Below are 26,229 nucleotides of genomic sequence, written 5' to 3'. Positions count from 1 at the left end.
TAGGTGAGAGTAGGACTATAGATTAACCGGTAAATCAAGAGCTTTGCCTTTCGACTCAGCTCCCTATAACCACAACGGACCGGTACATCAACCGCATTACTGCTGCCACTGTACCAATCCGCTTGTCAATCTCACCTTCCACCCTTCCCTCACTCGGTAACAAAACCCTGAGATATTTGAACTTGACACAAACACTGCAGATAAATATGATAAACTAAATTGGCAGCCTAAAGCATATCACCATAGAAGTTCCACCAGAATTATTATTTACAGAGTGTTTTCCTATCTTATGTTTACATATGCAGATAGCTGGGTTTAGAAAAAATCTACAGAAGCAAACAGACAAGTGTAGTAAGCTTAAAACAAATACCTCAAAGCAAATTCTAAAGGTGTATTTTATTCTCTTTACTTTAGAACAGCGTTTCTCAACCACATTCAGAGGACCACCTGATTCATATAATCAGCTTATTAGCACAGACTGAAAGACCTGTATTTAGTCTGACAGACAAAGGAGATGTCCAAAACATGCAGTGCTGGTGGACCTTCAGGAACATGGTTAAGAAACACTGCTTTAGAGTCAAAAAATACACGTAAGTATAAGGATAAAAATCTGAAAATCAATCAGTACATGAAGTGCCCTGCCTTAAACAATAGCTTCATACTTTCAATCTCAGCCAACTTCAGTGAGTGCAAAAAGTAGATAAATCATTCATTCATTCATTGTCTTTTCGCCTTAGTCCCTTTATTAATCCGGGGTCGCCACAGCAGCATGAACCGCAACTTATCCAGCACATGTTTCACACAGCTGATGCCCTTCCAGCTGCAAGTGCAACCCATTTCTGGGAAACATCCATACACAGTCATACACTACGGATAATTTTATCCTACCCAATTCACCTGTACCACATGTCTTTGAACTGTGGGGGAAACTGGAGCACCCAGAGAAAACCCACACAAACACGGGAGAACATGCAAACTGCACACAGAAACGTCAACTGACCCAGCCAAGGCTCAAACATTCAATTTCATGCGTGTTCAAGAAAAAAGGTCAGGAGAGGTTTTTCTTCATTGTCAAAAATCGCAACAATTTATTGGATACAAATGAATAATTCGATTCACAGAATTCTGTTATCCTCAATGCAATGCAAAAGTTACATTAAGGAGGTGCGCAACCTTTTTCATTATCTGACTTCAACTTATACAGGCAGCTGATATTAAAGGTGGAGTTTAGTGAAATTTGTTATTTGTCAACCATTGTCTTTCATTGGCCACACCGCAGACATACTTTTCTACGAATTCTCTGCACAACAATAAAAGCTCTGTTCAGTTTAAAAACCTTTCTTCATACAGGAAGTTTATGCAGAGCTGAATTTAATTTTGGACCAGCATGTATCTACTTCTGAAAAAATGCCAATTAGTATGCACAGCATCTCACACACAACAGTAGAAATTCAGTTAATATATGACCCTTACATGACCAATACAAATAATTGATTAATAAAAAGAAAAAGAGACAAAAATAGTAAAAAATAAATTACATTCATTTTCCCCAACACTATTAAACATACATGGAAATACATACATTACATAGAAAAAAAGTAAAAAACATAAAATTATAAAGGATAAATGAAATGCATTACAGTGAGATCAGAGAAAAAGACATACATGCTTAAAAATTTAAGTAGTTAAAATAGTAAAACTGATCTGGACTGATGAATCTCCAATGTGAAACTCCATCCAGAACAAGCACAAAATACTAAATAATATTTGTGCATCAGCAACAGACACATATAGCAAACAAAATATAAAATATAATACAGTGATAAAGATTTGCTATGTATGAAATGTAAGAGTACATACTTTTAAATAGAAATTTCTCAATGTAGTTCCACTTCTGAAACATTTGAGAGTTGCTCTTAAAATTGTTAATAATTAGAAACATGAAATTGCATAATGAATGTTTGATTCCACATGAAAAGAGTTACTGATTCACTATCATGTTTCTAAAATGTGAGGCCTTCTTTTCTTTTCAAGTCTGAGTCTCTTAACTGATTTAACATTTATTGCTACAATTAAACAGGCAGATGGGTGGCAAAAGGTGTCACAGAAGTCGCTGATGAAAGTGAAGAGTGATTTTACTTGGCACAAGTTTAAAACAAAAGTCAAGCAAAAAGGTGAAATTGAAAAATTAACAATAAATAAAAATAAACTGTTCAATATTTACAAAGTATTTACAGGCTTGTTCAGCTAAATCAAGAAAAAGACCTAAAAAAAAAAAATCTGCCAGTAACACGATGCCACCTATTCCTACAACTACCCACACTGAGTATTTCATGAGCCCCGCCTATAGGTTATACCATTCTGCAGTCTGTAGGGTAACATATAGATACATGAAAAATAAGACATTAAACAAAAACATAAATTAATGCAAGTAAATAAATATGCATACAAAATGCAAAATACAACACAACAAACAGCCAATACAAATATAAACAACAGAACAGTGATTTTTATCACTGACTAGGGGGTCGTAACCCTGATGATGTCATCCAAAATAGCTGCTCTAAAGGCAGTAAAAGACTGTACAAATGTCTTCGCTTGAAGTCAGAACAGGTTTGCATTAGGTCATAGGATTTAGTAGGGTTTTGTTGATTCTGTCCATTTCGGGGTTGAGGAGCTCGGTGCGAAAGGTGGAGGAGCTGAACACGTAGCGCCAGCTTTGGTCTTAGAACTGACGCTCTGAAGTAGATGGGTCGCCTCGCAGGTCACCCCACCCCCCTAAATAAACAGGCATACAGATCCATCACCCAAGTACACGAGAAGTACAATAGGTGGCAGTAATACTTCCAAGGAGTGAACAGCCAATAAACAAAAAAGATGAAGAAGAAGGTTTGATGCTGAGGAATTTAAACCGGTAAGTGTATGTAATCTTTCTGTTTTGTTAATAAACGATATTACATAAACACAATGTTAACCTTAGACAATAAAACTAACTTATTCACATCACACACACATGCATAATACATTGATAAGACTCCAAAGATCCATGTATACATTCTGTTTGCCGGGAATCGGCCCATGTTTAGAAGTGTATGTATTTTATGTATGAGTGTAATATGTAAAGGTCACAGTCACAGTGTCTTTTATCAGTTCTACACTGTGATATTTATCATCACATTTTACCACAGTATTGAGATTCTTCTGTGGATCCTCAACTGATGTTCACTGATCTTCTCATCTTCACAGCTGACTATGATATACAGCATCTCGAGTCATCATAGTTCAGCAACTGATACTCCAATCTAAAGATGAAATGAGAAGAGAAAACAATCAAAATTGAGTGAAAGTGCAAATTTATTACTACTACATTTCAATTACTGCTGATCAGTAAACAAATTCATATTAATTTCCTATAATCAGAACAATTATTAACATCAAATTCTCCTGCACAGATACTGTATTTCTAACACAACATGTGTTTTAATTTGAAAACATTTAAAGCAGTAAATTAATTGTGTCTGTGAGTGCTGAGAAACACAAGCTGATGTCTGAACACTTTCTGTGACTGAAGACTAATGTTATTTTAGAGAGTCCAGAAGAGCGAGAGTCATGGCTGATGTGCTGCTGAAGCTGAATCTGCACTGATTTGACCAATGTTTTCAGTCTGTCTAAGACTATTTCAGACTGTAATGATTCACTGCTAAAGTCATTACAGTTTTTCTCCATTTTTGGCTTATTTATTTAAACAGGAATTACATTCTCAAAACAACATTGACAAAATTCCAAACCACTTGGCAATTCTTTCCAACAGAATTTATTTTCTCATACATTTAAAGTTAATCAAATTGCAAATGTCTTAGTCCGTCTTAGGACCCTATCATACACCTGGCACAATGCGCGACGCAATTGTTGTTTGCTAGGTTCAGCTTGGTGCTAGAGTCATTTTGACATTTAGCGCCACACTGTTCAAATAGCAAATGCATTTGTGCTCATATGTGCGTCCAGAGGTGTTCTGATCTAAAAAAGGAGGCGTGTTGAGGTGCATTGCTGGTGCGTTGCTATTTTAAGGAACTATAATAGACTGTTCTACAGACCAGAACAAATCAGGTACAATGCAGAGCGCCTCAATTACACATTGCTTAATACAGACAGGGTGTACAGCAATACACAAATATCGTTACAAATAAAAATAATTAAAATATTAAGGATATATATATAGGATATAATAAGGATATATATATAGGATATAATAAGGATATATATATATATATATATATATATATATATATATATATATATATATATATATATATATATATATATATATATATATATATATATATAATATAAATATAAAGGATTAAAATATTACAAAACATATTATTTTCAAGCCTACATAAATATAAAAACCATACTTTCATACCTTCTTCATCTCGGGAGGCTTTCTCAGTTTATTCATAACAATTTGCTTTTGTGTAATGTTATCATTATTAACAGTATTATTTATTATATGCATATGTATATTTGTTTTATTAAAAAACAAGCTTAGATTTGTCCACCAATGACTGTACAAAATATGGACGACGCGACAGCCCTTTTTCCCATTGAATGCCTTGAGGGCAAAACGCCTGCTTGACGGGCACAAACTGTCGCAAAAGACTGCTGAAATTGGAGCCAGACATGCGCAGAAGGATTGTCTGATGGAGCCAGAGGAGGAGCCGCGAAAATGAGCGGAGTCGAGCTTCCAATCAAACGCTTTATGTAAAATCAACTACGCCCCCCGAACTTCTCAGCATGCGTTTGCTGTCATATCAACACAAATGGATGTAATAACGTTAACAAATATGAGGGTTTTATATATTCAATCGCGCCAGCTCCAGGCCGCAGCGCATAACTTACTCGCGGCGTCGCGGGCTGATTCCGGCTCGCATGCGGCAGCGCCGGCTCGCTCGGCGCCGCATCTGGCTCAATTGACTCGGGCTGGAATTGGGTAGTGAGTCCAGGCATCCGGAGTAGGTCCAGCAGAGGTAACATTAGTCAGTCTGAGCTCTAAGAGATAAGTCTCCGGCAGGTGAGAATCTAGCCGGAACTGTGTTTTGCTATCTGGGTGGCTAGGCGTGTATCAGCAAACTAATAAAGCCGAAAAAAGCCCTGAACTTAGCGAATAAACAGTGTTCCACCAGGATCATGTATGTCAGAAACTATAGTTTACTGCTGAACTCATTTTGTCATGGTAAAATAACACAGAAATCGAATAATAACATTTCAGTCTACTTCAGTCTCCTGCCGAAGCTCAGACGCGCGCTTTGAGAAACTGTCAATCACAGCTGTCAATCACGATGACACGCCCAGCATTAAATTACTGCTAAAAACAAACTGTTTACAAAAATGAAGATCTGCACCTATTTCAGCACAATAACCAGTGCCTTAATCGACCAAAACCATCTTTCGGGACATTTTATTGCAAGTGTAATAATTTTTTTTATTTGGGCTCAAGTCTCCTTCATTAACACGGAGGAGGCGGGCTTTATGACTTGTACTGCAGCCAGCCCCCAGGGGGCGATCTAACGGCCGAAACCTTCACTCAAACGCAGGCTTGCGGCACACTTGTTGTCCACCTGTCAGGTTTTAGACCATATGGGGCATAACAGGTGTATTTGGATATAACTCAGTTTTGTGAGCACTCTTCGTAATTATTGATTCATTTGTTTGCTGGAAATTAAAACTGAATTTAGAAATAGTTTTGAAACAAATATTTGTGCTTAATAAAAGAAAATTAATTATGTAAAGGCTAATGAATGTCTGTGCGTACAAGACGTTTCCCTATCCACGAGAGTGAAAGTGAAAGTAAAGAATGAGGAGGCTCATTTCTCATTCTCGCGCTGTAGATGCTCTGTTTAACTGTTTTCTCTCTAGTAAAGCGTTCAGTTTTTCCACTTACAAAGTCTGTCATGTAAATAGCAAATGCGCTATGGCACGACACAACTGACTCTAAAAGTGAATGGGAGATAAGACTCTTTTAGAGTGGATTTTATCATCCTTAAAATAGTAAAAGTGGATTCTGACACACCCTTATTATTTTTGCATCCTGCGGTTTAACACTTAGTCCATGGATTGTCAAAATAGAGCCCTTAATGTCTAAGTACATTGCTGCAAACAGTTAAGTACAGGTAGCCTACATTTAGCAAAATTTCTAGTTCTAGATCTAGTTGAACTGATTGACAATTGGTAGTAGTTGTTCACTCCAAAAGGTGTCAGCGTCATTTCATTTTATAAGTCATCACATGCATAAAAGTCAATTGTCAAAATTAGTCAAAAAAGAAATACCATGATTACCATAAATGTATTAAATGTTCCAAGAATTCATATATTACAGCAATTGACGGTCAGGTGATAGTAATTCTTGTTTTAAGAAATGAGTCAAACCAATGGTGAAAAAAGTGTAATAAAGCAGCTGTTGCTGGATAAAGCTCTGACTCGCAGCTCTTCTTCTCTTTTCTCCTTTCTCTTCAACTATTGCAGACACTGCACACTTTGAGCTCATCAAATAAAGCTTGATGATCATTTGATCATTTCCTTTCAGACTAATTTAAAAGATTTATTCACATGAGGAGAAAATGAAGATCTTTAATATCAATATCAGTGTTGTTTACTTACCTCAGTTTACAGTTTGAGTCTTGTGTCGCATCAATGAGCTCCTGCTTTGAGTCTTCAAAGTGATTGAATCTCAGATTAATCTCTTTTAACAACTGCAGAGCTTTTGTGGTTCTAAGACACTGAGCTAAAGAAGACACATCAGTGATGCCACAGCGAAACAATCTAGAAAAAGACAAATGAAAAGTGAGAAATCATTTTTCTTTCATCACAGGTTTAATGCAGGAACTTATTTGAGGAGTCTCAGTCCTGTGGAGCTTATGCTGCTTCACATGCTTTCAATTAAACTCATAAACTGTAAATCCTAGTCGGAAACTGAACATCAATAATCTCTCAAACCATATTTAATAGTTTTATGCTACTGCTGCTGCTAAGACTACTTGTTTTGTTGCTAATAACAGTTTATTTTATATCTTCTTTTCTGAGTTTGGCAGCTATAAACAATGAGGAAAGATCAATTGCTGCTGTGGTTATTTTTTTTTAATTACTATTTTTGTTTTCCACATTGCTAAAGCACATATTTACATATATGAACAATCATTTTAGGCATGTTTTTGTGAATGTTTCTCACTTCAGTCTTTCCAGTTTACAGTGTGAATTCCTCATTACGTCACATAAGAGATTCAGTCCTCTGTTTCTTATTTGATTCCAACTGAGGTTCAGTTCTCTCAGGTGTGATGGGTTTAATTTCAGAGCTGAAGTCAGGATCTCACACTGTTCCTCTGTAATACTGCAATTCTGCAGACTGAAGACAGAAAGAGAAAAGACAATGACTGAGATTCATGCTAAATTTTCGTGTGAGTAAAATAATGTTAAACATATAGGGCTCTATTTTGATGGTCCATGCGCAGAGCGTAAAACGCAGGGCGCAAACGTTTTCAGGGCATGTCAGAATGCGTTTTTGCTAATTTAAGGACTGGAAAATCTGCTTTGCACCGTGGCGCATGGTCTAAAAGGGTTGAGTTTATTTTCTTAATGAGTTATAGGTGTGTTTTGAGAATAAACCAATTAGAGTCTCATCTCCCATTCCCTTTAAGAGTCAGCTGCGTCGCGCCATAAGCGCATCGCTATTTACAGGACGCAAAGTAAGTCTAAGTGGAAAAAATGAGCATTTCACTAGCAAACAGTTAACAGTTTTTTTTTTTACAGAAAACTGTTAAACAGAGCATCTACTGCGTGAGAATGAGAGATAATGGATGTACTTTCACTTTCGCTCTTGGATAAGGAAACCTTTACGCACAGACATCAATTAGTCTATAAATAAATACTTCTGTCTGTTAAGTGCAAATATTCGTTTCAAAACTATTTCTAAATTCAGTTCTAATTTCCAGCAAACGAATGAATGAATGAACAAAAATAACAAAATGTGCTCAAAAACCTGAGTTATATCCTAAAACACATGCTGTGCCCCATATGGTCTAAAACCTGACAGGTGGGCAAATCTAAGCTTGTTTTTAATAAAACAAATATAAATATGGATATAATAAATATTACTTCTAATAATAATAACATTATATAAAAGCAAATTGTTATGAATGAACTGAAAAAGCTCCTGAGATGAAGAAGACATAAAAGCAGTGATTTTTCATATTTATGTAGGCTGGAAAATAATGTTTTGTAATATTTTAATCCTTTATATTTATATCCTATATCTATTCTTATTATATGCTATATATATCCTTAATATTTACAATTTTTCATATGTAAAGATATTTGCCTGTTGCTCTCTTGTGTGTATTAAGCATTGCGTAAGCGAGGCGCAACTCTGCACCGGAGTTTAGACCGGGTTTGTTTTGGTCTAATGAAAAATCTATTATAGTTTCTCAAAATAACAACACGCCAGCGGTCCGCCTCAGAACACCTTCCTTTTTAGACCGGAACGCTTATGGGCGCACAAATGAGCGCTAATGCATTTGCTATTTAAACAGCGTAGTGCAATGCCTCAAAACGACTCTTGCGCCAAGCTGAAAATACCAAAATACTATTGCGCCGCGCCTTGCGCCACACTGCGCCGTGTGCATGATAGGGCCCATAGTCACTAAAGTCAAACACAATTTGAATGAACAAACCAAGAGAGCAGTATTTTAGTAGAACACAAGGTATAATCTAGAGAATTCTTTAAAGTAAAACACATTTACTTGCCAGATACACACCAACATAAAATCTTTCTGATATTATGATTCCAAATATTTTAAATGTACTATATACAGTAGTAATACATATATTTGTTTTATTTAATCCCTTTTTTAGAATTTAACATTATACATTATTAACACCCATTTTATATTATTTTAAATAACAAAGTTAAACTATTAACTATGATTATGCAGTGAAAGCTTGTCATATTTAAGCATTTGAATTCAATTTATAGTAAGAAAGTGTATTTATACACTATCTGCTGTACAGTATAATGACACTAACTCTAGTTTCTCCAGCTTGAATTGTGGCTTCATCAGTAAATCACTGAGGTTTGTCACTCCAGAGTCTCCTAGTTCATTCCAGCTGAGGCTCAGTTCTCTCAGGTGTGATGGGTTTGATTTCAGAGCTGAAGTCAGGATCTCACACTGTTCCTCAGTAATACTGCATTTACACAGACTGAAGACAGAAAGAGAAAATTTATGCTAAATGTATAACTGTTAAATGTATAGTCACGAACAGAAGCAGCAAAATCATGAAAACATAATGTAAAAGGACAAACCAAAAGAGCAGGATTTGAGGACAAATGTTACAATCCGAGTCTGGCATTGTCTATTTTTAAAGTAATTTTTAAAAGTGAAACACAGTACTTGGTAACTACACAACAACATAAAAATAAAAGACTTCTGATTTAATGATTGCAAATAGTGAAAACGTATACAAACAAATAGGAAGAATATGTAGTTTCTAAATGTTGTGAATTGATTTCTGTTCTCATAAAATAAATAAACTTTCATCTCACAGTATCTGCTGTATAGTATAATTGTCTCAATCACCAGCGATCTAATCCTTGCAGATAGCTGGTAAAAACACAGATGACTAAAGAACTACAAATCCACCATTACATGGACAAGAGATCCAGTCATGCACCACACACTCACACCTGTTCCGGTTTTCCGCTGATTGCTAACACACAAAGCTGAAACTGATTAAATGAATAATGATTCAATAAAAAAACACATACACACACTAGTTGCTGAGACTTGTTTAGCTGTATTGTGAACATTACCACACGTTTTCCTTGCCTTGATATGTTAGACCCTTGCCTTGTTTTATTATTCTTGTCTGCTGCCTGCCTTTGATCATCTGCCTGTTTATGACAATGACTCTGGATTTTCTTTATGCCATCTGTTTGCCCCTGTACTGATCATTGCTTGCCTGACCATTCTCCCAATAAACCTGCATTTGGATCCGCACTCCTTTGTCAGCGTCCCCATTCACATTACAATAATGATACTAACCGTAGTTTTTCCAGCTTGAATTGTGGCTTCATCAGTAAATCACTGAGGTTTTTTACTTCAGAGTCTCCTAGTTTATTCTCACTCAGGTTCAGTTCTCTCAGGTGTGATGGGTTTGATTTCAGAGTTGAAGTCAGGATCACACACTGTTCCCCTATAATACTACAGTGACGCAGACTGGATAGAGAAGAGAAAATACAAGGACTGAGGTGTGTAATGGTGAACTTGATCTGTAATGACAAAACTTGATTTCAACAAAGATATACAATATACAACCATGGAAAAATGTGACACATAAAAGAACATTTCTTCCAGATATCAAATTAACTATTGTCATTTAAAGTGTTTTTTGTGTTTGCTTAGGTAATGATGAACTGTTAGGATATCAAATGTTTTAATTTGTTGTAACTGACTTAGTGAATAACTCAGAATCAAACAAGAATCAAACAAGTCAGAAAATATTAGTCACTAAAGTAAGATTACTATTAAATGTTTAGTTAAATGTAAGATACTCACATGAGTGAGTTGAGTTTACAGTGTTTATCCTGCAGTAGAGCAGAGAGTTGATTCACTCGTGTGTCTCCTAGTTCACGATCACTCAGATTCAGTTCTTTCAGGAGTAACGGGTTTTCACCCACAATTCGAGTAAGAAATTGACAGGCTTTATCAGCAGCAGGACTCAAAAACCTGAAGACAGAAATGTAAATAAATAGATAAATAAATGTAATTAATTTAAAAAAAAAAAAAAAAATATATATATATATATATTATATATATATATATATATATATATATATATATATATATATATATACACACATATATATATATATATATATATATATATATATATATATATATATATATATATATTTATATATACACAAAAATGTATAGGATACATTAATGGTTTAAATTTATAGTAGGCTATTTATTATAAAATTATATATATATATATATATATATATATATATATATATATATATATATATATATATATATATATATATATATAAAATTTTAATAAATAGCCTACTGTAAATTTAAACCATAAATGTATCCTATACATTTTTGTTTTTACAAGCTTTGGAGACGTAATGTAGATTCCACTTTATATAATAGGTCAGCTATAGCTTTTATTATGAGCCATGGCTGAGTTCAAAATGGTCTAAATGTATTCAAAGTGCACCACGAATGCACAATTGTCAATATAAGGATTGCTCAAGCTGAAATGTAAAAATACTTTGACAGAAAGCTATATGACTTTATTCATTATCTCAATTTTAATCTTTTTTTTTTTTGTTTTTGGAATTCAATCATTCCAAGTTTAAATGTTGGACAGTTTGAAAGAAATAGAGCATAGGGGAGATAACTGGGAATATATCACAACCTTGACCTATGCTTCTACAGCTCTAGAGGTGTAATTATTAGCGCAGTTCATGAATGGAATGATGGATTTGGCAAACATCAACCATATTTGTAATTAAGGAACTTGTGACCATAGTTGGCTAACGTTGGTGTTCGGAAATGCACCCCTGGTCATTCAGAGTTCTGCTGCATTAAAACATTTATTGTATCAATTCTATTTTGATATCAGAAATGTAACTTTTCATTATTTCCTCTTGTCTTACCTCAGTGTGTTCAGTGAACAGTGTGGATGCTGTAGTAAATCAGTGAGCTCCTTCACTCCTGATTGTCCAGGATCATTTCCTCTGAGATCCAGCTCTAACAGGTGTGTAGGGTTTGATCTTAGAGCTGAAGCCAGAGCTTTATAACCTTCTTCACTGATTCTGCAGTCTGAAAGACTAGAGGATAGTAAATTTTATCAAATTAAAAATAATGCTAGATCACTGAATCATATTAAAACAAAGTTGACGAGTGAAGCAGCAATGAGAATTCAGCATACGGCTATAAATAAATGGCTATTCATAAATGTAGTTTATTCCATAGTCTGTTAAATTCTGAAGTCTATAATGTGTAAAATAAGATCATTTAATGCACAGGTAGAGTTGATATGTTCAAAATAAATGCGCTTTTCTCAAAAATGAGCAGTAATCATAGTAACTCAGTGATGGTTGCCAGAGACTTCATTCATCAATGTAATCTTGAGGACAATAACATATGCATCACTAGGGAGCTTATGTAGGTCATTTAATCAACTAATCAATTAATTAGAAATGCATATTGAACTATAAACTTTATGTTATTATGAATGTACTATTTGCTTCATGCATTAAATTCCTATGCATTATTCATGCATTAATGTGTGTCAAATTGTCAATTATCTGTTACAACTTTTCAGTTCTTATCTATTTTTACATCTACAGTTTAAATCCTCAAGTAATACTGGAGTTTTCTAGGTCAAAAACAAAAAAACAAAGTTACATTTAGTTGAGGAAGCAGTTGTTCTTATGGTAGTCGCTGTTAAAGATTGAAATGGTAATTTGCGACACTTCCGATAATTTCAATAAATTAGATAGATCCTCTAGGATCAGAAAAAGAAAAAATCAGATTTTTTTAAACTAAAAGTTGTGGCAAATGTAACATTTTTTTAATGTTTTGCTGTGAAAATATACACTACTCATTTCCTTTTAAAAATTTTTGACCTCGAGAAACACTGAGAGAAAAAGAGAAACTAGACTAAAGCTGCTGTATCATGTTTGAAAATGAAGCCAACTATTTGAAAATAAATCATTTGTGTTGTTTAACAGCTATTTTAATATGTTGCTGGACATGATGCAGAACATGCAGTATGTGCATGTATGTGTATGAGGGAGAGGGCTATGCACATGAAAACAGAATGAAAAATATGCAAAATGACAAAAGTTTAGCGAATGATACGACTCAGGTGGTCTACTCAAACAGGCTTTGAAAAATCGTTGCGATAATGTGAACATGATGCGCATCAGACACCAGATGAGAAGCGTGCATTAACCTAACAACTTGTGGTTTTGCACACTAGGCCAGCATATTTTAATCACAAAAAAAATATGTTTTTAAATATAAAACTGTGGCACAGCAGATATTTCATAGTGTAAAGATATGCAGGAAATCTGCAGTCATTTAAAAATGCAAACTCCACAAAATTTTACAGAATTTGGTTAAATTTAAATTCAGCAGTTGTGAAATTACAAAATCCTGCAGGGTCTAATTAGACCTTTTTTATTATATATTTCAGTAAAAGTCAATTTGAGACAATCTAGAGTAAAGATATATACATGTAGTTTAGATTGAGATCAAAATGTAAATTTGTCAATTATCACACAATTTACCTCAGTATTTCTAACTTGCACTTGATATCCTTCAGTCCAGTGCAGAGCAGCTTCACTCCTGAATCCTGCAGATTGTTATTGCTCATGTTCAGCTCTTTCAGATTGTTTTCTGATCTGAGAATTGCTGCCAGAGCTGAACAGCTTCTGTCTGTTAACTTACAATCATTTAATCTACAAGGAAAAATAGCAACCACAGAATTAGGTGGCACAAATACAACACAATTTCATTTACATTGACTTACAGAGCTCTTCTGGAAGTTTTGATGACTGTTGATAGTCTGATGAGACACTCGTCTGATTTCTTGAATTTCTGAAGCTCAAACTCCTCCATCTCCTCCTCTGATGTCAACAACACGAAGGCCACAGTAGACCACTGGGCAGGTGAAAGATCAGCAGATGAGAGACTTCCTTTGCTAAGGTGAGTCTGAATCTCTTTCACCAGAGTTTGGTCGTTCAGTTCATTCAGACAGTAGAACAGATTGATGGATCTCTCTGGAGAAAGATTCGCTTCAAACTTCTGCTTGATGTACTGAACTATTTCCTCTTTGATCTGGTCATTGTGGTCTTGCTGTGTCAACAGACCTCGTAAGATTCGTCGATTGGACTGGAGAGAGAGACCGAGAAGGAAGCGAAGGAAAAGGTCCAGGTGTCCATTGTCACTCTCAAGTGCCTTGTCCACTGCAGTCTTCAGCAAATCAATCATGGACTCATTTCTGTTTTTAGAGTCTTGATCAAACACACTTTTCTTGTTGATGTCTAGTAACAGATGTGCATAAAGGGCTGCAATAAACTCTTGAATGCTCAAGTGAACAAAGCAGTACATGGTGCCAAGAACAATCCCTGTTTCCTCCTTAAAGATCTGGGTACACATGCCTGAGTAAACTGAGGCCTTATAGACGTCAATACCACAGGCTTCCAGGTCTGTGTCATAGAAGATCAGGTTGTTTCTTTGGAGATTATCAAATGCCAGTTTCCCCAGTGAAAGGATGGCGTCTTTATCCCAGGACACATCTGGTGTGTTTTCTCCATCATACTTTCGTCTGCTCTGATGGATCTGAAAGCGCAGAAAGTGTGTGTACATCTGTGTCAGAGTCTTGGGAGTGTCTTCAGTGTTTGATTCCTGCAGTGTTTTGGAGGCGTCATCAGCCTGATTGTTTTTCACAACGGTATTTCTCTTCTCCTGTAAAATTCTCTGAAGAACAGTGGCTGAAATCCAGCAGAAGACTGGGATGTGGCACATGATGAAGAGACTCCTTGATTGCTTAACATGATCAATGATTTCTTTAGCCTGATTCTCATCTGTGAGTCTTTTTCTGAAGTACTCCTCCTTTTGTGCATCATTGAATCCTCGTATCTCTGTCAGCCGATCGATACAGTAAGGAGGAATCTTACTGGCAGCTGCTGGTCTGCTGGTGATCCAGATGAGAGCAGAAGGAAGCAGATTTCCCTTGATGAGGTTTGTCAGGAGAACATCCAGAGAGGCTGGTGATAAAACATTACGACACGTCTCATTACCAGCAAAGTTCAGAGGAAGACGACATTCATCCAATCCATCAAGGATGAACAGGACTTTGTATCGATTCCTTCTAGTAAGGTTCAGTCCTTTTGTCTCTGGGAAAAACTGAGTTATAAGCTCCATCAAACTGAGTTTTTCTTTCTCCTTTAAGTTCATCTCTCTGAATGGAAGAGGAAATATGAAGCTGATCTCTTGATTTTCTTTTCCTTCAGCCCAATCCAGAACAAACTTTTGCACAGAGACTGATTTCCCGATGCCAGCGACTCCTTTTGTCAGGACAGTTCTGATCTGCTTGTCTTGTTCAAATGCTTCAAACAAATGTCTGCATTCAACCTGTATCTCTTGAGCTTCATGACGTCTGGAAGCAACTTCAATCTGTCTGACCTCATGTTCAGTATTGACCTGTTCACTGCCACCCTGAGTGATATAGAGATCTGTGTAGATGTTCTTCAGGAGTGAGGAGTCTCCTTGCTGTGCAATTCCTTCAAACACACACTGATACTTCTTCTGTAGGCCACATTTCAGCTGATGAATGAAGAACAGCTCATCTACACACAGAGGAATATAATTTTATCTTTTAGTGTTCTCTTTAATATCTTATCATTTACATTATGACTGAGTATCTCACCTTCTAGAGTATTTGCAGCTTCATCTTGTTTCATTTCTCTCAGGAAGTAGAGTGTAAGATCAAGTGTTGCTTCTCTGATGCTGCATCTGTTCTTATTAAAGTGCTGTACAAAGTACTGTGTGTTTTCTTTTTGTAAGATTTTCATAAATATTTCCAACTCTCCCCTCAAGAATTTTATTATTACGCTTTCAAGATTCTAAAGCAAAATAAAAACACAGAAAAATTAAAGAGACAGTTCACCCAACATTCTGTCATCATTTACGCGCTCTTTACTCATTTCTAACCAGTTTGAGTTTTTTTACTTCTGTTGAACACAAAAAAAAAAGATTTTCTGAAGAAAGCTGGAAACCGATGATAAACCAATGAAAGTTGATGATTACTGGTTTCCAGCACTCTTCAATTAAACCTACTTATTTAAGTTTAACACCAGTATCTTAATTAAAGTAAGATACTGGTGTTGAAACTAAAAAAAGGTTTGGAGCCATTGAGGGAGAGTAAATAGTGAGTGCTATTATAAATAGTGAACCACTGTATCAACATCTTGATGCTTTTTCCACAGAGTTGACTCTTTTCCAACTGCAGGTGCACAGAGCGCAGTGTCAAAAATGAGAGGAGTAGCAGGTGGTAAGATTACATGATTGCATAAGCATAAGCTCGCTGCCTTACAATGTCTAAAGTGGACTTTTAAACTAGTGTTTTCAAATAATTGTTATAATATTATTCATACTCAAGTTGTAATTATAATTTAGTTCTATAAAATGTCATTAAAATTCTAACTTCAGTGTTTATTACAGGTATAAATTATATTTTGTTTTTTATTATAAATTCAAAAACCTATGTACATTTCTTACCTGAAAGATCCACTGATGATTGTCTTTGAAATTATTGTAGTTTCTTCGAGAATGGAAGTCTGATTCTAATGTCTTATATTGAAACCTGTGAGCAAATAAATAAAATACTGATTTGCAGTCTTATATGAAGTAATCACAGAAGATTATGAAACAGAGAATGTGTGACCAAACTGTAGAAATGTATGAAATACATTTTATTTGATGATGTTTTTGTCTCACTGAAATTCGGCATGCCATCTTTTGAACGGTCACTCTTCAGAGACACAGAGCTGGACACATGTGAACCTGATCTAAAACTGAAGAAGAGAAAAAACAGACATTTTACTACAGGAGGATCTTCATCCTATTTGACAATTTAATTTTAATACCAATAATTAAATGAAGTTTATTCACTAACTAATTTCGAGAGGGGCACATGCTTATGATTGCTTGCAGCCGACCCCGCTTTATTCAATTTATGATTCACCAATCAGACAATTTCTAAGCACTATAAATACCGGAAGTTTCATATGACAGCAATCTTCGCTTTGAAGAATCCCCCCCTCCACCCCTACTCCTCCTCCTTTCCTAGATGGGTGGCAGGGTGGCCCAGTGGTTAGCACTGTTGCCTAACAGCAAGAACGTCACTGGTTCTAATCCTTACCAAGCCAGCCGACGTTTGTGCGGAGTTTACATGTTCTCCCCGTGCTCATGTGGGTTTCCCCCGGGTTCTCCGGTTTCCTCCCACCGACAAAAAACATGTCAATTAAGTTAATTGACTAATCCAAATCAACACCATAGACATGATCCTAGTAAATAGTTATCTCTTAAAAGCAATTACTATATTTTCATTAGTTAATACAGCAGGAGAGTTCTCAAGATCTACCTGAGCTCAAACTCCCCTCTTGCCTTGCAAACGGGAGGGAGCCCCGGGCTCAAGGATCTTATGAGCTCAAGGCTCTCTTCTGGAACAGCATGTCAAACAAGCTTTATAGTCAATCATCAGCTAAGTGTGAACTCTTAAAATGTTAGTAATTAAAGTATTTGTCCCTCTCATGACTATTAAAAAACATTTGCAAGCTTCAAAGCATGATCCATTTTTCATGGTGAATGTATGCCTTATGTGTATTTTTAATCCCTGAAATAAAGATCAAGACAGTTAAAAAAGTTAACAGAAAATGTGTGGATTTCTTCAGTATATCATTAACCAACGAAGTTCTAATACATACATACCACACTCTTTGGGGAGAAATGCAATGTTATAATGCACATGAGACATACCTTTCAGCTATTTTCTTCTTACTAAAGTCTGCCATGCAAACTTTTGAAATTTCACAGCCCTGAACACATGTAAACCTAATCTTACATTTAAGTCATAAAAAAATACTTTAGTTTACCATGTGTAACCCCACTGGTCCTACACCACACAACCCGCTCTGAGCTGGGGTCGAACGGGCAACTATCCGAATGTGAGTTGGTTGCTCTAATAAGGAGGCTAAAGACTACGCTAGAGCACCTTTTAGAGTTCAGAGGAGTAAGGTTTACGTGCACAGCACTTCACTAGCTGGCCTCTGTTACCGGGAGTAGACTAAACCAATAAGCAGCCGTTTAGGGCTACAGGGAATTAGGATCCCGGACAGTGGCAGATTGGCCATCGGGAGCACCACCCCCCATGCAGTGGCGTAAAAAGGGGGTGTGCAGTGTATGCGGCGCATAGGGGCGCCACACATGGGGGGGGGGGGGGGGGGGCATTGTGCCAAAACTATTTTTGAAATTATGCATATTATTATACATATTAAACAAAATAAATACATATTTTTGGTTGAAAAAAAAATTATCCTGCATTTTACATGAATATAAAATTGTATTTTATTGAATACAAAATGATACCACCCCTCCCTCTTCGTTGACCTTTTGATTGATCCATTGCTCGGTTACAGTCACATGTTCAAAATGGAGAGAAGAGTAAAGACAAGTGGAGTGCAAAATAGAAAACAAAAAGAGAACAAACAATGCCTTAAAATGAAAACTGCCATGACAAATTGGATGATAAGGGATTGGTACGCTTAACCCACACTATTATTACCATACTTTTAATCAACTTCTAATGTTTTTGGGAGCGACGGGCTGCCATATCATAAATTATTCATTATCCCCACTCAGTCTCTGCATAGGCTTTTACTTAACATAAATGCAATAACAATTAGTTTTTTTATGCTAATTTAAGATAATATTAGTTGTATTTAAAACAAAACATTTTTACATTTTATCAAGTGTGTTTGTCTGTTCACACACCCGAATCTCAAAGTATCCGCTTTCATTCATCTTCAAATCGCGTGTATAGAAGCCGTCTTTATCACTATGGAGCGCGTCCGTCACTCAGCACCGTTATACGGATTCAGAGGCTGCATAAGGGCGGCAATAAAAGCATAAAGCTTTACTGGAAAAGACGTGAATGTGGCCGTTTTTACATTAATTTCATCGTGCTGTCAATCCAAAATAATGCGAAAGCTTAATTCTCTTAAACAGTTCTTGCAATTATATCACATGAGATCGGCTCTGTGTAGCTGCTACTTTCACTTTTTATAGAAACATTACAAATGCGGGAGAAATATGGGAAAATACACACACGGAAGAGTAGATAGAATGGTAAAATATGGTAGAATTAATTTGGCAAAAATGAGAGGGTTTATAGGTATGAATTGCATTCGTTGGCACACACGTTTTAATTCAAAATCATTTAAAACAATAACATGCAGTCTCACATCCAAGTGTAAAGTTCATGTAAAAGTTTTATCAAAATAAACTGTCAAATCATACTTACAGTTGAGGTCAAAAGTTATAAGTGTAATAACTTAGAGTAATATAATTATAAGAGTGATAACAAAATGTATGTTTAAAAGTACATGTTAGTGAGATGAATTTATAAACTGAGTAAATATAATTGTACACACATTTACATAAGTAAATACATAGACTCAATGATGGGCTAAAAATCTGAAAACTGCAGATTTCTGTGCACACAGATTCTGTGTGGCCTTACTAAATATGTTTCAGACAAAATAGAAAATAATATTTTGATTAAAAAATTCCCCCATGTAAGTTATTAAGTATTTGATTATAATGATTCTTAACCTTGGTAAAACTGACACATGAACAAATATTCAGAATATTCACATTTTTTGGAACTGAGATGTTTATTAATCCTATAAAGATCCATTTTTATACCATATATCAGGCATTTTGGTAACCTTTTGGTTTTGTGCTCAAAGCTAGTTCAATTTAGTTTCAAAAAGGTTTGCCCATAACATTTTGATAAAATAAAACATTTCAGGCAGTTTGTCAGTATTTTTTACCTTAAACATTGTAGTCTTTTTTATTTCACTTTGTAAAAGGTGTGATAGGAGTTTTAGTCAATTGTTCATGCAAAGACAGACCTTACACCTCTCACATATGCATGTGAGAAGTGATTATATTTTAAGTTCTTTAGCCTCCCATATCTATCATTTTGTTTTGACAAATGTACTAAAAGTACAAAAACAAGTCATGTCAAGGTGCTATAATCATTTGGAGAGGAAAATGGAATAAAGAAGAAATTTGGATTGTGATGAGATGTAATTCTTTGTGACTTAACATTAGTGTAATTACACTTTTATTAAAAATAAAAAATAGGGGGGGGGGGTGTTTGAGGGGGTGCAAAACTTAAAATCGCATACCCCTCAGTAAATGTGCAGTTGCGCCCCGTCCCTATGTATGTGTGTATACACACCCCTATTATATGTGTGTAACATTTGTTTTTTAAATAAAGTCTTAAACAAACTTATAACAAAAAACAATGTAAGTAAGTTGTCGTTTAATAAGAATATGTGAATAACTAAATTTTGACAAAAATGTCAAATAGAACCTTAATTCTAAGATGAGGATATGCTGTAAAACTTGTCTATACCCGTTAAGAGACTTTAACGTTATCACTTCTCTTTAAAAAACGCTGGCCCCCATGAATAAAGGAGCAATCCTTCTGTACCTCACATGCTGAGGTAAAGATAGGTTGAGTGTTAGAATGAGAAACAAAACAAAAATTAAAGCGCAGCTACCTCTGCGATACTGCTTTCTGGCCGAAACACCAGTAAGATAATGAGGAAGTGTTTGTTTCTGTAACATTTGCTAATTATTTGCATTTACTAATCACTAAATGTCCTTCAGGAAACCATAATATACAATTATTTAATTCCGAACAGACTTTAAATATATGGTACATTAAACTTAGTTTTGTTTAAAAAAAAAAATCATATTCAATCAGATTCAAACCCTTTTGACCTTAAACAAAGTAATTATAGTTTTTTTTTTCTACAAAGCATTTAACATGGCAATGTTTAAAGGTTTTGTTCTTTACCATGCATGAACATTCTGGTTTTAAATTCAAGACTTCAGTTTAAGATGGTTTCTGTGAACAGCCAGTCTCACCTTTGTTTCTCTGAGAGACTCATCTTAAACGCAGTCTTTTCCTTCCTTCTATGACATACTGAACATCATCAGCTCAAGTTCAACAATCTTTGTGTAGCCGGAAACAATCAGATGCTCATCGTGAACTGATCATGATAACTTGTCTCTGAAATGAAGATCATAAATGCAATTATTTTAGTGAGCATGTAAATCCTAAGTACAGTCTAATATGCAGACATAAAGATGTGCTTTTTTAAAACATTAAAGTAATGTGTTATTATTACACGATGTTTCTTCAACAGCGACATTTGTGACATTAACCTAATAATCATTTCCAACGCATCGACACCTCAAGCCAAAAGAATTCACTGGCTTGCCCAAACAGGTCTAAGCGTATCGACGAACTTCGCCTGCGCATCATCACAACACGATAAAACAACACAATTACACATCACCACAACACGATCACAACAACATCATTTTCACAAACACGACCATAACACAATTACAACATGATCATAGCATTTAGACAAAAAAATGGAACTTTAGACACTGGCGTTTCTTTTGTTTTCTTTGCTTTTTTAATCTTCCCAACAGGGTAAGCTGCTAACGCTTCACATTTAAAATATGCTAAATAGCCTTAGGCTTTTACGAAATAAATAGTCTACATAAATATACTTACAGATGTATAAGGTCTTGTGCAGCAGCAACAGAGTCCAGAAGTCTCTGAAACACTTTCGGTTTGTGGGCTGACACACACACACTTGAGTCTTCGATTGTTGTTCGTCAAATGACACGATTTCATCTTGAAGAAAATTGAATGGTGCTCAAGCTTACTTTGTTTTTAGCGCCGCCAAATGGATGCACAACGAGACTCCATTAACGAACAGATCACAAACTCTACTAATGTTATAAACTAAAGCATTTTAGAATGCACTGATTAAAAAAAATAAAAATAAAAATAAATAAATAAAAAATAAAAATTATAATACATATTACATATATATATATATATGTATGTATGTTTTAAAAATAACTTTTCTTTTAAATTTACTGATGGAAGTCTCTTTATTTAGATAGAATTATGAAAATGATGACAAAAAAAGTATTTAAAAGCCGTCTTTTGTTACTTGATTTGGTCTTATTTAACATTCATAATCTTTATTTGTATTGTATTTTATTCAGTTTTGATTAACTTCCTATATAAACACTACGTGGTCACATTTACAGCCAATTATTTATACAGTATATTCAACGCATTTTTATTCCTGTCTTTATCACTGCTTTCAGTGGTCTCCGTCATTAGCAGGATCACATCAGTGTCAAAATGTGTAAGTACAGTATGAACTTACATAAATAATACTAACTATATTTGCTCTGATTAAAAATCTCTACATATAAACTATAGTTGCACAGGCTCTGTCTTTAGTTTATATGAGAATAAAGTAATTAAAACTGCATAAACTTCACTTTAAATACTTTCTGACTGAATATACCAAACAAGTATTTAAAAGTTTACTGTCCTGAAAATCAGAATTACGATTATTCACAACAAAATGACTTCAGCAAACCTTTTGCAGTTTGAGAATAAACAAAAATTGAAACAAACAGCAGCATAAATAAATAGGATTTAAATTAAATTATATTTTATATTGTTATTTATAAGTTACACGATCTAGTGTATAACAAATTCACACACTGATGAATGAATTAGCTGTAGGAGTAAAAGTATAATCGCACAGTTAGAAACAGTTGCAGTCAGCAGAGATGCACGATTGTGTTTTGTGCCTATATAATATATTATTATGGATGTCTGTGCTTTGTTTTTAATGAAAGTCAATAAATTAATTACAGAAAGTTTGAGAAATGGTTGGAGCATGGGTTGATATATTTAAGTGTTTTTTATTCATCTTTAAGAAATGATTCTCTATTATATAAACTCCTTTTCTTATATAATTTAAATAAGTATTAACAGTAATCAAAGTGTTCCCCTCTGGATTTTAAACTAATGTGAAGCCATTTATAAGACAGAAAATAAAAAATGTAATTTCCTGACAAATTATAAAAATGTATTCAATAAAAACTGTAACAAAGACATCTGAATATTACGAGAGGATAACTGGAGAAAAGCATGGCTTGATCTTAAAGACTTTTTATTATTACTATTAATTAATTAAATTTTTTTTTTCCAAATGTCCTGTTTGAGTGGTTTAACAGCTCTTGGCTTAAACGAGGCTAAATTTAAGCTGTCAGTGAAAACCTAAAAGATATCTTTGAATAGCCCAAAACGAGATAATGCTTTCTAATATGCTAATACAGAATGATTCATAACATATTGTTCAATCACTAATGGTAGTGATGTCTAAAATGATAATAGTGTAGTACAAACAACTAAAAATCCCAGACTCCCCTTGTTCAATCTCAGTCAAGTTTGAGGTCATTTATCATTCATAAGGCAATAAAAAAAACACGATCCCTAAAAAAAACAAGTTCCCCAAAAATTATGAAAAAATATTTTCACTGCTTGGATTTACCATAAATTCTGAAGTGATTCTTTGTACAAGTGGAGAGGGTTGGCAAGGAAGGACAGTAAATGTTGGTGACCACAAAATTAAGAGAAAAATAATAAAGTCAGATCTCGATTTACATTATAGACAGCAAAGAACAAATTAAAAGGAAATAACAAACAAACTGAAGTGTGAATTGGCTCTGATATCCTTCAAAGGATTTGATCAACCAACAGGTGGCATAATTTGACCTAAATATGACCAAAATGTAATTTATTTTAGTGGTTCCAAACAGCTTTTCTTTTATATGCAGTTAGAATTAAAATCTTTCAAATGTGATCTTTCAGGTTTCCTCTTAATGTGAGATTCTTACTGCATTGATCACATGCGTGCGCTTTCTCTCCAGGGTGGATTTTAATGTGGTCAATAAGGTTTCCTCTTTTTGTGAAACTCTTCCCGCATTGTTAACACGTGTGTGGCTTTTCTCCTGTGTGGATCTTCATGTGATCTTTAAGGTTGGCTTTGTGTGTGAAACTCTTCCCTCATTGATCACAGGGATGAAGCTTTTCTCCAGTGCAGATGTTCATGTAATGATTGAGATGTTCTTTGTCTGATAAAATATTCTCATTCTGAGCACTTCTCTGCTGCTTCTCTCCAGTATGGATCAGCAGATGCTTCTTAAGGCTTCCTTTCTGTGTGAAACTCTTTCTACATTCATCACAAGTGTGCGGCTTCTCTCCTGTGTGGATTTTCATGTGCTCCATAACCTTTCCCCTTTGCGTGAAACTCTTTCCACATTGAAGGCATGCGTGCAGCTTTTCTCCTGTGTGGATTTTCATGTGATCATGAAGGTTTCCTTTCTGTGCAAACTCTTCCCGCACTGATTACATGTGTGTGGCTTTTCTCCACTGTAAATCTCCCATGTGCTCATTAAGTAATCCTTTTATTGTGAAACTCTCCCCGCTTTGATCACATGTGTACGGCTTTTCTCCAGTGTGGATTTTTATGTGATCATTAAGGGTTGGTTTTCATATGAAACTCTTCCCACAGTAAACGCATGTGTGCCGCTTCTCTTCATGGATTATCATGTGTTTAAGACTTCCTCTCGATGGGTAACTCTTCCCGCAGTGATCACATGTGTGCGGCTTTTCTCCAGTGTGGATTTTCATGTGATCAATAAGCCGTGCTATTTCTGTGAAACTCTTCCCACATTGAGCACAAGTGAAAGGCTTTTCTTCAGTATGAATGCTCATATGACGTGTCAGACTTGCTTTGTATGGGAATGTTTTTCCACACTGAGAGCAGGTGAAGTTTCTTTTCCATGGAAATTCACTTTCAATCTGTGAGCAACTCAAATGTTTTTCTTTAGGTTTGACATGATGTTTCTCCTCATTTATTTCCTCACTCTCCTTATTGTCCTTCATCAGGTCTAAAAGTCAAAGGAAAAAGGTTTAATTTTCAGTAAATATTAACATTCATATTATTAGTTTTTTAAATATTATTTGCACATTTTATGTGTTGAAAATGATTACTTGTCTGACCAACTACACAATTAACTGAGCATTAAAAACTGCCATACATTTGAACCCATTCTTTCTGATATTGAAAGTCAGAGAATGGAAGTCTCAATGCTGGAAAATATTCAAATAACAAAGACAGCATGATGAAACAAAAAAAGGGAGCATGAAATTATGGGGTTGTCATAAACACTGCCACAGCTGATGGAAATCCATCAATCAAGCCTCAGTTAGAGATCATATATGCATTTAAAACAATCAGACATATTAAGCATTGGACAAAAATCCTGTAAAGGAAAGTTTTTGGACTACACAAACAATGACCTAATACTTGATCTAATGTTGCTTCATCCTCTATCATTAGACAGAAATTTGACTTTAAAACTATATCAACCCTTTTCCACCTTAGAAACATTGTCAAGTTTCGAAATATGTTGTGAATATTCAATGTCAAAAATTAAGTTGATGTAATGTGTTCACAACCTTAACTGGACAATAGTAATGCTCTATGAACTAACTTTCTGTTCATCGTGTTCAACGTTATTCTGTTTTTTTATTGTACTAAATAAACAAGCTACAACTGTTACAAAATCCAACTGGTAACATTCTAATTAACATTTTAAGGTGTACAGTTATTTTCAGAGAAAGGCAAATAGATTACTTAGTTCCAAACAGGTTCTGGCTGCATTACAGCTGTTCTGCAGTAGCTAATGGACTTTATGCTGAGACAAAGTCAAAATAGTTGGTGAAGTTAATTAATGTAAGCCACAAAGTTTTGTTTTATGGAAAAAAATCTACACAGAAAAACAACATGACATATGACCAATTGCTTTAATAATTGTATTTCATAAAACAGACTACAACAATTTATGTAATTTTAATAATTAGGTTACTATGCATTTGTGTGATCAGCATCTAGTCAATTTCCATTATATTTACTATTAAAGTCTGAAATCTACAAATACTGACCACAATAGTTAAATCTGACTAACTGTTGTGTTTAATATTTTGCCTTTTTACAGCATCATTAATAAGGTATTAATAAGCACCAACCATTTCTTCATTGTCTTCATGCTTCACTCTCAAGGGTTCTGGATCACTCCAGTTCTCGCTGTAATCTTCAATAAACTCTGTTTTTACAGTTTTTTTTTGTTCCTCGTGGTCGTCTGAACGATTTCTGCACCAGTAAACAAAGCTCGTTTTCATCACATCGATATCACACCGTGAACTTTTGAGAATCTTGACTAAAGGGTTGTTGATGGTGCTGAATGACGTCGCGACGGGCAATGATGCAATTACGTAAACACAATGCTGAAATACGTCGCCTCGATCGTAGCTCAGAACTTAGACTGAAAAAAAAGTCTTATTTTAAATTTGTTTATTCAGAATTGCTCACAGGTGTAATATTAGCATTTATTATATTAATAT

At 34.9% G+C, this 26,229-nt stretch overlaps 2 protein-coding genes and 1 long non-coding RNA gene across 3 annotated transcripts in view; 1 reads left to right on the top strand and 2 right to left on the bottom strand.

The window, feature by feature from the left end:
• The window catches only part of LOC147838394 (uncharacterized), a 900,722-nt gene that overhangs the window by 470,252 nt on the left and 404,241 nt on the right, over positions 1-26,229 (top strand). The gene's annotated exons all lie outside the window — the stretch shown is intronic.
• LOC147838403 (NACHT, LRR and PYD domains-containing protein 12) lies at positions 1,059-21,569 on the bottom strand. The gene is made up of 14 exons (XM_087303361.1): positions 21,460-21,569; positions 20,799-20,943; positions 16,547-16,651; positions 16,356-16,440; positions 15,505-15,700; positions 13,603-15,424; positions 13,361-13,531; positions 11,720-11,893; positions 10,605-10,775; positions 10,092-10,265; positions 9,076-9,249; positions 7,226-7,399; positions 6,658-6,819; positions 1,059-3,302 (listed from the first exon to the last, which is right to left on the bottom strand). The coding sequence occupies exons 2-14, from the start codon at positions 20,819-20,821 to the stop codon at positions 3,251-3,253; spliced, it is 3,483 nt and encodes a 1,160-aa protein (XP_087159487.1). The 5' UTR covers positions 20,822-20,943; positions 21,460-21,569; the 3' UTR covers positions 1,059-3,250.
• On the bottom strand, positions 23,404-26,094 carry LOC147838402 (uncharacterized). The gene is made up of 2 exons (XR_015521680.1): positions 25,855-26,094; positions 23,404-24,713 (listed from the first exon to the last, which is right to left on the bottom strand). It is a non-coding gene; the product is annotated as an uncharacterized LOC147838402 (long non-coding RNA).

Source organism: Danio rerio, chromosome 22 (assembly GCF_052040795.2).
Source record: "Danio rerio strain M-AB ecotype USA chromosome 22, GRCz13ab, whole genome shotgun sequence".
Classification (NCBI taxonomy): Eukaryota; Metazoa; Chordata; class Actinopteri; order Cypriniformes; family Danionidae; genus Danio; species Danio rerio.
The sequence above is the reverse complement of the archived record's forward strand: the minus strand, read 5'-3'. Positions and strand labels throughout refer to the sequence as shown.